At 41.4% G+C, this 16,245-nt stretch overlaps 1 protein-coding gene across 2 annotated transcripts in view; it reads right to left on the bottom strand.

Annotated features, from left to right (window-relative positions):
• Nucleotides 1–2,506: 2,506 nt before the first annotated feature.
• mnd (L-type amino acid transporter minidiscs) overlaps nucleotides 2,507–16,245 on the bottom strand; it is a 120,873-nt gene continuing 107,134 nt past the window's right edge. For both annotated transcript variants that reach the window (XM_037428374.2, XM_075877984.1), the window contains exon 10: nucleotides 2,507–2,819. In XM_037428374.2, coding sequence (XP_037284271.1) covers nucleotides 2,749–2,819 — 71 coding nt within the window. In that variant the 3' untranslated portion in view covers nucleotides 2,507–2,748. The remainder of the gene's footprint in view (nucleotides 2,820–16,245) is intronic.

Here is a 16,245-nt window from a genome sequence, read left to right on the forward strand (position 1 = left end):
AAATTATTTTCGTACACAATTTTTAACGCTGCCTCGATCCTTATTACATGAATAATACAAAACCAAGACACAAGTAACTTAGCAAAGACTTATTACGAGCACATCATCACAACTACAATTATACGTACACAGCATCCACGCTCACAACAAAAGCGATGTCATTAGTACTGAGCACTGTGCCGTGGCTTGAATAGTCCACAAATGCATTAGTTTTATCTAACGCTTAAGGTGCTCGTGGGCATGCAAAAGAACGAGTAAGACAAATATTTACACTCAACCGTACACACCGATTTCGCTCATTTGCAGAGCTCAGTACATACCGTTTACGACGTTTGTTTCAGGCCAGTGCGTAGATACGCATAATAGACATAGAATTTACAAAAGAAACACATAATAAAAAGCAAGAAGTGTCCCCAGTATACCTTAAAGTGTATAAACAATCGTGCTCTCCCACACAAGAATGACACACACACACACACACATTATATATATATATTGCATTAGAATGCCTCCATAATCCAATATCGACTGAATATAAATTTCTCAAAAATAATTTTGGCGTAGGTTTTAAACTAGCTAAAGCGTACTATGGTTCGTTGTGAAACGCCTAAGGTTAGTTTGAGCAAGTATGCTGAATGCACATATGCAATTTGGTAAAAAAAAAACTTCGCCCACTTCGCAACTTCCGAAGGAGGGGGGTGGTGGTGCAGGAACGGCTAACACGAATTTCAAAAAAACAAAACAAACACAATGCTTATACCGCAAACTAATGTAACAATTGAACGCGCACACTGCCAGACATCCCCAGTAGTTAATTGCGTATAGTTTCAGGAGGGGTGGCCAAGACACAAGTAACTCAGCAAAGACTTATTACGAGCACATCATCACAACTACAATTATACGTACACACCATCCACGCTCACAAAAATTAGTACTGAGCACTGTGCCGTGGCTTGAATAGTCCACAAATGCATTAATTTTCCCTAACGCTTAAGGTGCTCGTGGGCATGCAAAATAACGAGTAAGACAAATATTTACACTCAACCGTACACACCGATTTCGCTCATTTGCAGAGCTCAGTACATACCGTTTACGACGTTTGTTTCAGGCCAGTGCGTAGATATGCATAATAGACATAGAATTTACAAAAGAAACACATAATAAAAAGCAAGAAGTGTCCCCAGTATACCTTAAAGTGTATAAACAATCGTGCTCTCCCACACAAGAATGACACACACACACACACACATTATATATATATATTGCATTAGAATGCCTCCATAATCCAATATCGACTGAATATAAATTTCTCAAAAATAATTTTGGCGTAGGTTTTAAACTAGCTAAAGCGTACTATGGTTCGTTGTGAAACGCCTAAGGTTAGTTTGAGCAAATATGCTGAATGCACATATGCAATTTGGTAAAAAAAAAACTTCGCCCACTTCGCGACTTCCGAAGGAGGGGGGGGGGGGGGGGGTGCAGGAACGGCTAACACGAATTTCAAAACAACAAAAACACAATGCTCACACCGCAAACTAATGTAACAATTGAACGCACACACTGCCAGACATCCCCAGTAGTTAGTTGCGTATAGTTGCAGGAGGGGTGACTGAATAGAACATAACTGTATAAAGCTAAATCTCATTCATGACCGCACGCACGTATAGTGTCACCTCATCCCACACAGATGGTCATTCTCTCAATCCTCAAAGTTGTTATCTCGTTTAGCTACAATGCCAGGATCAGTCGACGCACGCGCAGGCTGTGGTTTCAGCCGCAGTTGAGCGTTCGCTCGCCTCGACCAACTGGACGCGCGCGGCGCCTCAGTCATCTACGAAATAACTGCGGCGCTACTTGTTCTCACGCGCCGATCAACTGTGGGCGAGACGAGGAGAAACACTCACGACGCTTCCCTCCTATTAAATGCTCACGATCGCACACTGACATACGCACAATGGATGTTCGCCGGATTGGAAGCGCCCTATAGCACTAGAGCGCGAAAGAAAATGACGGGAGGGGGGTGTGTGAATACACTGGAATATTGTACGCAATGTCGCCCTTTTAGACTCTTTTCATGATACGCAATGACGCATGCTCACATATACAACACCATATGGTATGAACTCTCCACTTCGAACAAAAGTAACAACCATCACGTAAAACTTCACCTTAAACCTTGCAAATGTATCATTTGGGTAACTGCGCATTGGTTTCGAGTAGCTAAAAAAAAAACCTTAAGTACCACAAGAATATGGCGCGAAAGCGGTTCTTCACATGCGCCACCTCAATATATAGTAATATAGAGAGCAGCAGCTTTCTCAATTGTCAACAAGAAACGACTAATTGCGCCGTGCATAAACAAAGATGTCAACTACAAAATAAAGCACAAAAATGTAGGATGCCTTGCAACAAATAAAATAAGTGTTTCGAAAAAACGATTCCTAACGCCACGCAAAGACACGCGCGCGCGCGCGTGCACACACACACATACACACACACACACAAATGTAACACGCTCTCATTCTGCTATTTCAAAATGGATTTTTACCCACAGGAAACGCGCTCTCGCATTCGAATCAATCACGAAAACACTTAAATGCATTCTTCTGTAAACGAGGCTAGCATGGACACTGATGCACCTCGCAAGCACAAAGTTCAAATGAAAAAAAAGCATCTAAAAAATAACGCCACGCTTAGGAGGACCAAAGCGTCGCCACTCTGAGAGAAAACCCTTCTTGATGCACGCTGCTAATCCGCTCCCACCTTATCTTCTTGCGGAACGCTGTACAATATTTTCTGCACATACTCCGTCACCACACCTGCAATGACAATACGAGAAAACGTTGTAATTCCCACTCCAAAAAAGATTAAAGAAAGGGAACTAAATGAGACTAAAACGATTCGGGGAACCAAACCCTATGAATAGACAAAGGGGAATTTTTCCGAAGCGCTCGTTTAGACAGCACAACCAAATGAGCCGAACAGACAATTAAGCCAGAGAAAATATAGATCACGTTAATTGTAGTCATAGCTGTTACGTTCATACAGCGACGTAAATTGAAACAAATCGAAATGGACGTCGGTGGAATCCAACCGACGGGGCGATTTTCCATTCACTTCAATTTACATCCCACTTATGTAAAGACAGTTAAAGACAACAACTAACATCCTTTATGCTTTTCCTGGCATAAATGTCTCTTCGGTTCATTTGGTTATGTATAGCACCACCAACTGCTTTCGAGTACGTTTTCGACCTTACATTGCATTACTGTTTGTTTGCTCATTTGTTGGTGTTTGTATGTTTATCTTTCCTAGCAAGCTCCCACAATTTTGCCTGCAGTAGCAAACATGTCCAAGCATACGATTCATAGATATATATGTGGGGTTTAACGTCCCAAAACCACGATATGATTATGAGAGACGCCGCAGTGGAGGGATCCGGAAATTTCGACCACCTGGGGTTCTTTAACCTGCACCCAAATCTGAGCACATGGGCCTACAGCATTTCCGCCTCTACCGGGAATGCAACCGCCGCAGCCGGGATTCGATCCCGCGACCTGCGGGTCAGCAGCCGAGTACCTTAGCCACTAGACCACTGCGGCGGGGCAAGCATACGATCCAGGCCACGGCAGTCGCATTTCGAAGGAGGCGAAATACGAGAAGCCCCTGTATACTGTGCGATGCCAGTACACGGTTAATGAACACCAGATGGTCAAAATTTCCGGAGCCCTCCACTATAACGTCCCTCATGATCATATCATGGTTTTGGGAAGTAATTATGTTCCCGCACAAGATATTTGCGTAGTGCTGCTCGTGGTGTTGACGAAATTGATTCGACCCGGGGAGTTTTGTCATCGCGGCGTGTTGAATGCGCAGCATGCGCTACACTTGATTTTCTTTTTATGCTAGCGCACGGCATATGTTGGTAAATGAAAGCGTCATAGCAGGCCGTCCATTATAGCGCACGATGCCGCACCCGGCGTCCAGATCCGCCTGCTGCTGTGGCCAAAGTGGTACGCTATACGTGAGGAATCGGCCACGCAATATCCTTTCTCACGATCCACTCCCTCATAAAAACTGTGAGCACACTATAGAGGCACCTAAACTGGTATGCTTGCAAAGCTGGAAGCTCGAAAACACGCCGCATGAAAACTTTGGGGTCTTAAAAAAATTTACAGCGTGTTTTAATCATTTATTCATGAAAAAAACTAACCCTTTGTATCCCATGGCCATGAAAGTTGTGCAATTTTTCTATTTTATTTTTATGCGTATATGAAATAACAATACATACGACAATAGGACTAAACCGAAAACCTAGAATGCTTATTTAGCTTTGGTTGTGTTTGAAAAAAAAATGTGTCCGGTTATGTCGAGTTACACCTGGTTCATCCTCCCTCTTCATCGTAGATAGGTACTTTGCCAGCTGACGGCTCTCTCTCAACGCATCAATCCTTATCATCACCACTACTTACCATAATCAACGCATTAATTCTCATTCCAACACGTCCATAACCACCATTAAGCGTTCACGCAGCCACTTGTTAACGGCTCTGATTCAACATTTTCATCATCATAGTCCATTATTGCCATTATCATTCATTATCAACATCATCAACACATCAATTCTCATGTTCCAACGCTTTCATTGTCACCGTTTAAGGCCAATTTGTTTTTCCCCCACACTACACGTTGGCTCTACTTCAACGTGTTCGTCATAATCGTTATCCTCACTTCCTACCATTATCAACGCGTCCGTTGCCCCGTTGAACTGAACGCTTTCATCAGCAGCAACAGAATTGTTCAAGCGTTCTTTGCTTGCTCATGGCTCAGTATCAATGCACGAAATATCCGTGCTTTCCAAATGGAAACATTCACTGGCACTAGCAAATAAATTCTAAACATGACTTCTAAAAAGTGTATTTAGCTATACCGCAGATAATGTTTTGTGCAGAGCCACACGGAATCGAAGTGGGTCCTGCTACCATGAGTCGCTACATATCAGCTTCTCGAACGAACTCCGTTCCTCGCGTCGACAAACGCGGACACCGTAGCGGCGATTCAACTTGCAAATTTTTCACCGCTCATAAAACGACAAAACTCGCACAACAATAAGATCAAGCCTTCCTTTTCTCGGGTAAAGCCAAATAATTTTAAAATTTTTACGAATTCACACTAAACTTATTGAATATATGTAGGCATACACTTCGAGAAGTGACATAAGAAGAACGCCATTGTTCTGCATGCACTTACCGCTATTAGTTCATAGAAATTGGCACACAGATATTTTCATGAAATACTAAAGTACTGCCAACATTTCAAATAGACTTTAAGGCGATAGGCTAGCCTGAACCAACTACTTATGTTTCGTCTAGAGACTGGCATACAAAGGGTTGAGGCAGCCTAGCAGCCTTCCTTGTTGATGGCCTAAAAGCATGATTTGTTTCTCTTTTTTTTTCTCTTTCTTCCTCGCTTTCGCTCTATTCTCAAGATTTTTTCCCTTTTTATTGCGTCCTTTCTATTTCCACCTTTTTTCAATTTATTTCTTTTCCTTTCACTTTCTGCCTTGTTCACCGTTTTAAGTATCTTTTTGCATCTGCTTCTATCTCTCTGTATTTCAGTCTTTTTTAGTTTCCTCTCTCTGCCCTCGTTCCCTAACCCATCAGAGTTATTGCATCCCACACCAAAAAAAAAAAGATAGCGGGACAACACAACACGGGTCACACGCGGCGCTGTAGTTGTCCGCCACCACCTCTAACCACTACCGCACCAAATAAGAAAAAAAAAAAGCACCTAAATGAAAAACACCAAGGACACGTGGTGACATTATGGGATTCGAACCCCAATTCACTGTGTACCAGCCCAGTACTCTACCACTGAGACACGCCGGTGCTTGGGACTCGTTCGCAAACTTACCTTAGGCAGGCTTGATGTCGGTAAATGAATCGTGTTAATATGAGTAATAAAGCGTTTTAAAACTGCAAAGGAACACAATGCAAATCGTGTAACAAGTGGGTCGTCTAATGCTCCAACACATTATACAACTTTCAGTGCTTCTAAGACTTCAAAGAGCCTCACCCCATGCCAGCCTTCCATGTCAGCCGCCTTGCCAATCGACCTACCGATGGTTAACTTTTAACATCATCTAGGTCTCCAATTACGAGTGCAAAATGGCAGTTAAAAATATTAAAATCATCATTACTATTTTCCGATTTTTTTTAATTTACCACCACATCATGTTTATTGCAGCCTAAAAGTTCTTCATGTCTTATTACTGCTATGTCCTGCTTCTCCCTTTATATACGGCTCAATTTGGTATGTCACCTATGCATATCTAGGTATGTGTAACGGGTATGACTGTGGGTGTGACATGGCATTAAACCGATACCTCTCCATTACTTCTACATTCATTAAACATCATAATTTCAGATTTCTCGCTGTTAAATTAATAATAAGACATTTCAATTTGATGCCACACATATCTGCAAGTCACTTGCACCCTACTGCCATTTGGAGGCCCCAATAAGCTATGATGAGCCTTTATGTTTTGTCCTTGTCTTCGTTGCTCTCAATAAGTACTATATTTCTTTTTTTTTTCTCAAAAGAGCCTGTTCTTAGGCATAGTGCTATGTCTAAGGGCCGGTTTTCGAAATTAAACAAAACGAAATCAACTCATGTCAATATCCTTGAATGCTTTGTCTCCACTACCTGTGCTGTGTGCATGTGCTGTTTTTCAAGGGAAAGCCTTAAGTGGCTCTTATTGAGCCAGTAATGTTTCGGCTCATGAGAAGTGGATAGTGACCGGCAATGTCTGCTGTCAACGATAATTATATGGTACCAAGGTCTCGTATAACGTGACTCGCACGGCTTTTGGTCAGGAGGGGTGGTTGGAACCAATGCAATTGACAGAGAAGGAAGAGAAGGGGACTAAGATGAAGATGATGATAAAGATAACTTTAGTCTTCGTGTTGTCTAAGGCGAATGCATAAGAAATTAACCCTTACGGATTTTTTTTTTTTTCATTTTGCATTGCCGGTGCATATGTAGAAAATTAAAAACCACAGGCTTGTGCATGGAATCACCCCAACAATATCTGGCCACTAGCATACTCATGAAACTGGAACTTAATCCCTCATCCTCTGTGGCTGTCTGACCAGCTGCACAGGAGAGGATGTTTAGAGTATACAGATTCAGATAAACCACCACTTGAAGCTGAGCCTGCTGATCTTGCCATTAGCCTATTACATGATGATGCATGACAGGCCACCATGAAGTTTAAAATGCGAGTCTCCAATAAAAAAAACACTTTTACGCAGACCATGACACAAAATAAAAAGGTGAGGACAAGGCCCCCCTCTTTTATATTAGTAACATGAGTTCCTCAAAACTTCCTGATGACTGCTTGAGCTTGCAATCACAGGACACACAACTGTCTGTACAACACTCAATAACTATGCAGTTTAGAAACTGAGAGAATGCCCTATGATGGCTGGATTAGTTGCCCAAACTAAACACTTTGTGCCTTATTACAGACTATTAGGGTGAAAGATGAAAGTAAAAATAAAAGGCAACATGGATAGTTATAGTGTGAATGACCAATGTCTAGTGTTGGGGTCCAATTCAGAAAACAGGAAGCGCAGGAAACTACATTCTACGTAGCAGATATAAAGAGATAACGCTTGAATGTCAACCAACATTGTGGCACAAAAAGAATACATATCTAGATACTAACCGTGTATGCATGAGACGCTCAATTATCTTGCTAAAAAACAGCAAAATACAAATACCAATATATAGATAATAACAGTAGCAAAAAAATATACATAATAGTCTAAAGGCACATATTATGAGCACTACTGATAGAATAACGGTATTTCGGTACCTCGACACTTTTGTGTCGTTAAGTTGTAATGAACTTCATTGAGAGTTACAATATCCACTTTACAAGAAAGCCAAAGAGTTTACGTGAAAGTGCACTAATTAAGACATGCAGCCTAGCTGCCAGCAGCACTGGGTTACAAATGTTTAAAGAATGCAAGAACGTATTATTTCATTTTTTAAGAGGATAAAATTCACTAGGTGGCAACTTATTGCTCACAAAGGCACTGAGTACTGAGAGGTAATCGATTACATTTATGTTACCCAATTCCCAGCTTTTATTAAAAATAGTACAAGTTTCATAAATAATGTGTGCTATGTTGGCTACTTTAAAGTGTCCACTGCAAATCTTCAGACAGCTTTCTTTTAACTAAAAATTGCTTCCAATATTTTAATATGGCATCTTTTTTCACTTTATGCTAAAGATATTAGCAGCAACACTGAAAATAATATCACGTGTCCATTCTTAGCAGTACCTGTGATTCTCTGAAAAATCCCTCACTGCCAACATTGCTACGTTAACCTCACTCTTTCTTCATGCGACCTACGAATGCTGAGGAAGTTTTTCATGTTATCTCTTCGCTCACGTCTACGGCACCCGGTCTCAACTCTGTTGCCCCATCCCACATCAAGTTACTTTCTAATGAGTTATTTCCTATCATTGATTGATGATTTGATTACTATGTGGAGTTTAACGTTCCAAAGCCAGCATATGATCATGAGAGACAATTTAGTGGAGGGCTCCAGAAATTTCAACCGTCTGAGGTTCCTTAGCGTGCACCCAAATCTGACCACATGGGCCTTACAGCATTTTCATTTCCATCGAAAATGCAGCCGCCGCAGTCTGGATTTGGTCCCGCGACCTGTGGGTCAGCAGCCGAGTGCCTTAGCCACTAGACCACCACGGCAGGGCTATCCCCTGTCATTGCAGATGTTGTTAACAAGATGTTTAAAACAGGCGTATTTTCCGATTTCCTAAAAGTTGGTAAAATAACACCTGTTCTCAAGAAAAGTTGACCATGAACTTCCCAACACCTACAAGGCCATTTGTATTTTGCCATTTTTTAGCAAGATAATTGAGCGTCTCATGCATACACAATTAGTATCATATCTAACAAAGGGTAATCTATTATCATATAAACAGTATGGCTTTCAGCCTGGTTATTCCACAGAGTTCGCGCTTCCAACTCTTGCCACTAAAATAAAAAAATCAAATGCCTAAGGCTTCCTTGTTTGTGGCTCATTTATATAATTAACAAAAGCGTTTGACACAAGTAATCATAACATTCTTGTACATAAACTTGAATGGTATAGCTTAACTGGTCCCTGACTTCAATTTATTTCAAGCTATTCATGTAACCGTATTAGTGTTGTGCAGATTGACGGTAAAGTTTCTGCTGCATAGAATTGATTGATTGATTAGTGGAGTTTAACGTACAAAAACCACGATATGATTATGAGAGACACCGTAGTGAAGGGGTCTGGAAATTTCGACCACCTGGGGTTCTAAAAGTGCACTCAAATCTCACCACATGGGTCTACAACATTTCCGCATCAGCTGCTAAGAAAGTAAATTAAAGTGTTCCTCAGGAATCGGTCCTTGGCCCGCTGCTTTTCTTCCTGTTTATTAATGATTTAACTAATACTTTGCACACTACAGATTGTATCTTGTATACAGATGACACGACCATTTTTACTTGCATTGATAACATCAATAGCTCCAATAAAAAATTAATGTTGATCTACATGGTATAAATTCATAATGTCCAAAAAACATGTTAAAAATTTATCCACCTAAAACCGTTTTTTATGGTCTTTATACCCTACCGACAGTGCTTTCAAAATGTATATCTACATTTGAAGTACAACTAAATACCAATGTCTGATCACACAAAGTTTCTTGGGGTAGTCCTGGACAGGCATATGAAGTTCAATCTTCATGTGCAATCACTCATTTGCAAGATAGCGTTCGAAATATGCCATAATCAGAACTCTTACATATTTTTGGCCACATATTGTCCATTCCCTTTATCAGGCACATATTCACAGCCATCTATCTTATTGCGTATCAGCCTGGGGCTATGCCCATTTCACCCACTTCAACGAACTTCAATGCATGCGAAATCAAGCACATTGTCTAATGACATTCAGCCATTTCTTAACCATTGCAATGCCGCTTTATCAAAATTTAAATACCCATTCTCTTAATCAACTATTTCAGTTGAAATCATTCATTGGGATGTATAGGCTTTTTCGCGGTATTGTATATATTGATAGCATTATCATAGATAACCTTGTAAATAACAAGGTTACTAGGTTTTCTGAGCTAGGTAATCGTCTTCTGCCTAAGATTCACATGAACCACGGCAAGTTCACCACCTTGTTTATGGAAATCAAGCTGTGGAATTCCCTTCTTTACATCATTGAATAATACACCACAGAACATATATAAAAAAAAAAAACAAGTCAAGAAACACCTTTTGCAACAACTGTCTTCATCCTAGCAATTTATTTTTGCTTGGTACATGTTATACTGCTTTTTTGTATTGTAATTTTCCATTGTTTTTTTTAGTGTTACCTTTTCCCTTTTCTTTGTTAAACATATCTATATTTTTGTTTTTATATTTATTTTTTACATTATTAGGCTAACCATTGATGCAATTACTAATACGTGTAGATGACTTCCAGCTGAGGGCCACTGTCTTCTTCTGTCTGTCTACTAGAGTGTTTTTTTTTATTTACTACTCCAAAATGTCAGCAAAATAGGATACTGCTTTGAAGGCAGCGCCTGTCTATTCTTTAGCAGCTAGAAACTTCTCGCGTTTAATTTTCATGCACTCCAACTACCCGCCACGTATACGCTCAACGTAAAAATCACATGGAAGTAGCTGATGAGTCGGAAAACAGGTGCACACAACTTGTCAGTTTAGAGCAAACGTCAAAGTAGGGGTGCGACCACTCGAAATCAGCAAAACTTCTACATTGCGGACACTCTGAAACCAAGTATGTCAATATCGAGCGAGACAGGAAGGAGTCAAAATAAATCAAACGCGTGAAAAGAAGGGTCATTCAAGGCACTAATCTGGCATAAGCTGACAAAAAGTCAGAAGTTCGAAACTACACAGGGTTGTTTTATAAGGAAAATTAGATTTTCAGTCATTTAGGAAAAAAAAGATGAGGCGAGCTATGAGCCAGGTGACGTTTGGAGCTTATAGGTGGTTCGGTGGTTTTCCACATTGCTAATAATGTGCAACAGACCATCTACTTAGAGATAGCGCAGCAGCCAAGCATGCCGTGACAAAATTAGGTTCGAATAGAGATGTCAAACCATTCCCAATAGTATATCTACTTAAGATGCACGAGCAAGGAATTGTTAAAAAAGAAGAAAAAGAGGTCTGCAGTGCGGCCTCACTGGCAACCATCTGCCAGTAATGCACTCCCTCTCCAGAGCAGGACTGGCCACCCTGGTGCAGTGCTTGGCCGCAACCTCCCATGAACACAACAATTAACCCTTGGCCTTCAGTTTCCAGCAGCTACGAAGCAACTGTCCAAGGCGGCGGTCAGACCTGTGACGCAGCGGAGGGTGCTAAGAATCCCTGGGTCTAGACAAGCCACCATTGGAATCTGAACATGGCTACCTTCAACACTAGAACACTATCTAGTAAGGCTAGTCTAGCAGCTGTCCAAGGCAGCGGTCAGACCTGCGATGCAGCGGAGGGTGCCAAGAATCCCTGGGTCCAGACAAGTTGCCATTGGAATCTGAACATGACTACCTTCAACACTAGAACAATATCTAATGAGGCTAGTCTAACTGTGCTATTCGAGGGATAAGAGGGTGTTAAATGGGATGTAATAGGGCTCAGCAAAGTTGGAAGGACACGTGAGGCTTATACTACAGTGCTGAAGAATGGACACATCTTATGCTACCGTGGATTATTTGACAGAAAAGAACTAGGAGTGGGGTTTTTCATACACAAGGAAACCACTGCCAACATGGAAGAATACTATAGCATCAGTGAAAGGGTGGCAAGTATAATTAAGTTTAACAAAAGGTATAAGACTAAAGTGGTGCTGGCCTATGCTACTACATCGAGCCATGATGATCTTTTGGTTGAACGCTTTTATGAAGACAGAGTCAGCCATTAATGAAGTAACACAGTATAATATTGTTATGGGCGACTTTGATGCCAAAGTAGGCAAGAAACAGGTCGGAGACCTTGTGGTGGGAGAATTTGGCATCGGCTCTAGAAATGCCAGAGGGAAATTATTAGTACAGTTCGCAGAATGTAATAATTTACCGTATTTACTCGATTCTACCGCGCCCTCGATTGTAACGCGCACCCAGTTTCCACGACGAAAAAAAAAAAACAACAAACTAAGACATCGATTGCAACGTGCACCCATTTCTCTCGTTGGCCCGCACGATCACACCACTCGGAAAAACGACTTCCTTTTGGGAGCGTCTTCCGTTTAAATATGAGGTACGGGGGAAGCTTGTGCCTATCTGACGTGCAATGGAGCATTGCTGTCACTCTAGTTTTACCGTGGCCCGATGTCAGCACGCGAACTTGCTTCGCCCCCTTCTTCTCGACGGTTGTGGTGCCAGGCATGTCGAATTAAAGAGGCGTCTGATCGGCAGTCCTGATTTGCCCAAGCAGATAGCTGTTGTTGTGCCGCAAGTTTAGGACGAACCCCTGAAAACTGTGAAGCTTTTCTTCGTACTCCTCCGGCAAGTTTCGACATATGCCTGTTCGCCTTCGGAGGGAAAAGCCTTTCCTCTTCATAAAGTTAGTTAGCCAGTACCTGCACGCTTTAAACTGGCTCCACATTAGCCCTTTTTCTAAGGCTAACTGCATAGCCTGCACTTGGAGCAGTTCTGTCGTCACGGGCCGCTGTGCCGCTCACTGCTTAATCACATACTCACCGAGCAGCTCTTCAATTTGTGAAAACCGACCCTGCTGTGGTCCACTGAAGCCTTTGCGTGAATCTTTGCTGTCGACAATATTCTGCTTTTGTTTCCGCCAGTCCCGCACGCACCTTTCGGGAACTCCAAACGACCGCGATGCGGCCCGATTTCCGTCCGTTTCAGCACACGCGATGACTTTTCTTTTAAAAGCGGCATAGTGGTGCACTCGTCGAGTTTTTGGAGTCGGCCCCTTCGATGCCGTCGATGCTAATGCACTACAAGATGACGAACTCCTCAGCACACGTACGAAGTGCCGCACATGGGGAAACACATAGGCAGAAATGGCCGACGCACGTAGGGGGCGGCCATTTCGGAAATGCCGATGGCAATAGAATGACTGTAATAATTTTTTTTTCGTACTCAATTCTAACGCGCATCCGATTTATGAACTCGCTTAACCGGAAAAAAGGTGCGCGCTAGATTTGAGTAATTACGGTACGCATTATGAATACTTTCTTCAGAAAATGGGTTAACCGTAAGTGGACGTGGCGAAGTCCTAATGACGAAACTAAAAATGAAATTGACTTCATTCTGTGTGCACACTCAGACATTGTACAGGATGTAGAAGTAGTTGGTAAGATTAGATGCAGTGACTATAGAATGTAAGAGCTCGTATTCACATAGATTTAAAAAGGCAAAGACAAAAAGTCATACGCAAGAAGCCACTTAATAAACTGGCGGTGAGAGGAAAAGTACAGGAATTCAGAGTTTTGCTTCAGAATCCATTCGAGGCACTAAACGAGATAACCGATGTTAGCATTGACACAATAAATGATAATCTTACTAGTATCATGAAAGAGTGTGCAATTGAAGTTGGAGGTGCAGTCACTATGCTGGAAACTAGCAAACTATCTCGGGAGATGAAAAATCTTATTAAAAGACCACAAACGATGAAAGCCTCAAATGCAACCGAAAAAATAGAGCTAGTGGAGCTTTCGAAGTTAATCAATAGGCGTAATATAGCCGACATCAGGAGGTATAACATGAAAAGAATTGAGCAGGCTGTAAAAAGCGGCAGAAGCTTAAATGCTGCGAAGGCAGACTTGTGCATAGGGAAAAATCGGATGTATGCATTGAAAAACAAGGAAGGCGATGTCATAACCAATGTCAATAGGATAGTTGAGATGGCGAAGTTGTTGTACAGAGAGCTGTACAGAAGTCAAAAGAACCAGGCTGGTATTGTGAGAAACTATAATAGTCCAAGAGAATTTGACATTCTACCAGTAACAATAGGGGAAGTAAGGAAAACCCTAGAAGGAATGCAGAGAGGCAAAGCTGCTGGTGAGGATAAAGAAACAACGGACCTCATGAAAGATGGTGAGAAATTGTGCTAGAAAAATTAGCCACCTTATATATGAAGTGTCTCTTGATGGGAAGGGTACCAGAATCTTGGATGAACGCCAACATCATAACAATTTATAAGAAAGGAGACGTCAAGGACTTGAAAAATTACAGGCCAATCAGCTTACTTTATATTCTCTACGAACTATTTACAAAAATAGTAACTAATAGAATTAAGATGATATTACAGTTCAATCAGCCAAAAGACCAAGCAGGATTTTGTGCCGGCTACTCCACAATAGACCATATTCATACTATAAATCAGCTAATAGAGAAATGTGCTGAATACAACAAACCCCTATACATAGCATTCATATATTACGAGAAGGCATTTGACTCAGTCGAAACATCAGCAGTAATGCAGGCACTGCAGAATCAGAGCATGGAAGAACCCAATATAAACATTCTGAAAGAAACCTACAAAGGATCCACAGCCACCATAGTTCTCCATAAAATAGGCGAAAGAATCGCAATAAAGAAGGGTGTAAGGCAGGGAGACACAATCTCTCCAATGCTATTCACTGCGTGTTTACAGGAGGTATTCAGGACCCTAGATTGGGAATAGTTAGAGATAAGAGTTAATGGCAAGTACCTTAGTAACCTGCAATTCTCTAATGACATCGCCTTGAGTAACTCAGGGGACGAATTATAGTTTATGATTACTGAACTGGACACGGAAAGCAGAAACGTAGGTCTGAAAATCAATATGCACAAAACTAACGTAATGTGCAACAGCCTCGGCAGAAAACAGCACTTTGCGTTAGGTGCAGAAACGCTGGAAGTTGTAAAGGAATATGTCTACTTAGGACAGGTAGTAACCGCGGAGCCGGACCATGAGAGTGAAATAACTAGAAAAATAAGGCTGGGCGTGGGTCCCATTCAGCAAGCATTCTCAAATCGTACTTGGTAATCTGCCACTCTGCCACTAACCCTCAAGAGGAAGGTATATAACAGCTGCATCTTGTCAGTAATTACCTACAAAGCAGAAACCTGGAGGCTTACAAAGAGGGTTCAGCTTAAATTGAGGACGATGCAGTGAGTGATGGAAAGGAAAGTAATAGGTAACATTAAGAGACACGAAGAGAGCAGAGTGGGTCAGGGAACAAACTGAGGTTAAGAATGTCATAGTTGAAATCAAGAAAACGAAATGGACATGGGCCGGACACGTAGCATGTAGGCAGGATAACCGATTGTCATCAAGGGTAACTGACTGGATTCCCGGAGAAGACAAACGCATGAAGGGGGGACAGAAAGTTAGGTGAGCCGATGAGATTAAAAAGTTTAAGGGTACAACGTGGCAACGGAAAGCACAAAACCGGGTTGATTGGCCAATCATGGGAGAGGCCTTTGCCCTGCAGTGACTGTAGTCCGGCTGCTGCTGATGATATTTATTTTTGCACTGTTCATTTCCTTTCTCACCGAAGATACTGTAACCACTGAATGATGTATAGTATCTTATTTTCTGTTCACATCTTGTATTGTAATTACAACTGTATTCATGTTCTCAAAGCTGGCTCATGTGTTACAGCTTCTTTTGTTTAAAAAGTAACTCACTACGTGTGATTATTCGCTTACTGAAAAATGTAATCAACTTTTAGTGTTACAAAAAGCAAATACAAAAGCAAATACAGAAGTGCCAGAAATAGGCATGGTTAATTTGCATGTTTCTAACTTTCTCCCAGATTTTTCATGCAAATACTATGACAGTAAGTCTCCTGTCAGTTAGTCTCTCTTGATGTGCTGTTCGCATACAAGCTGCAGATCAAGGAGAAAGTTTGTTGCAGCTGAAATGAAACTGTTGCTACTAATTAACAGATCTTCTTAATAACTTTTCAGTTATTGACATGATGGCAGATAATTATACTAAAAAGTTGTAGTGCATGAAAATTTATGGCATAACAGTCTTTTAGATATCATGAATAAAGTCTTTTAGATATCATGAAAGTTGCACATAATTTGAGATATTCATCATTGAAATTTAAGGGAAAGTGATCGTGCCCGGCATGCAGAAGCACAGCCTTTATGTTATGTTCGATACACACGTGGTAAGGAAGCAACGAAAC

The sequence above is a fragment of the Rhipicephalus microplus genome, chromosome X, assembly GCF_043290135.1.
Source record: "Rhipicephalus microplus isolate Deutch F79 chromosome X, USDA_Rmic, whole genome shotgun sequence".
Lineage (NCBI taxonomy): Eukaryota > Metazoa > Arthropoda > Arachnida > Ixodida > Ixodidae > Rhipicephalus > Rhipicephalus microplus.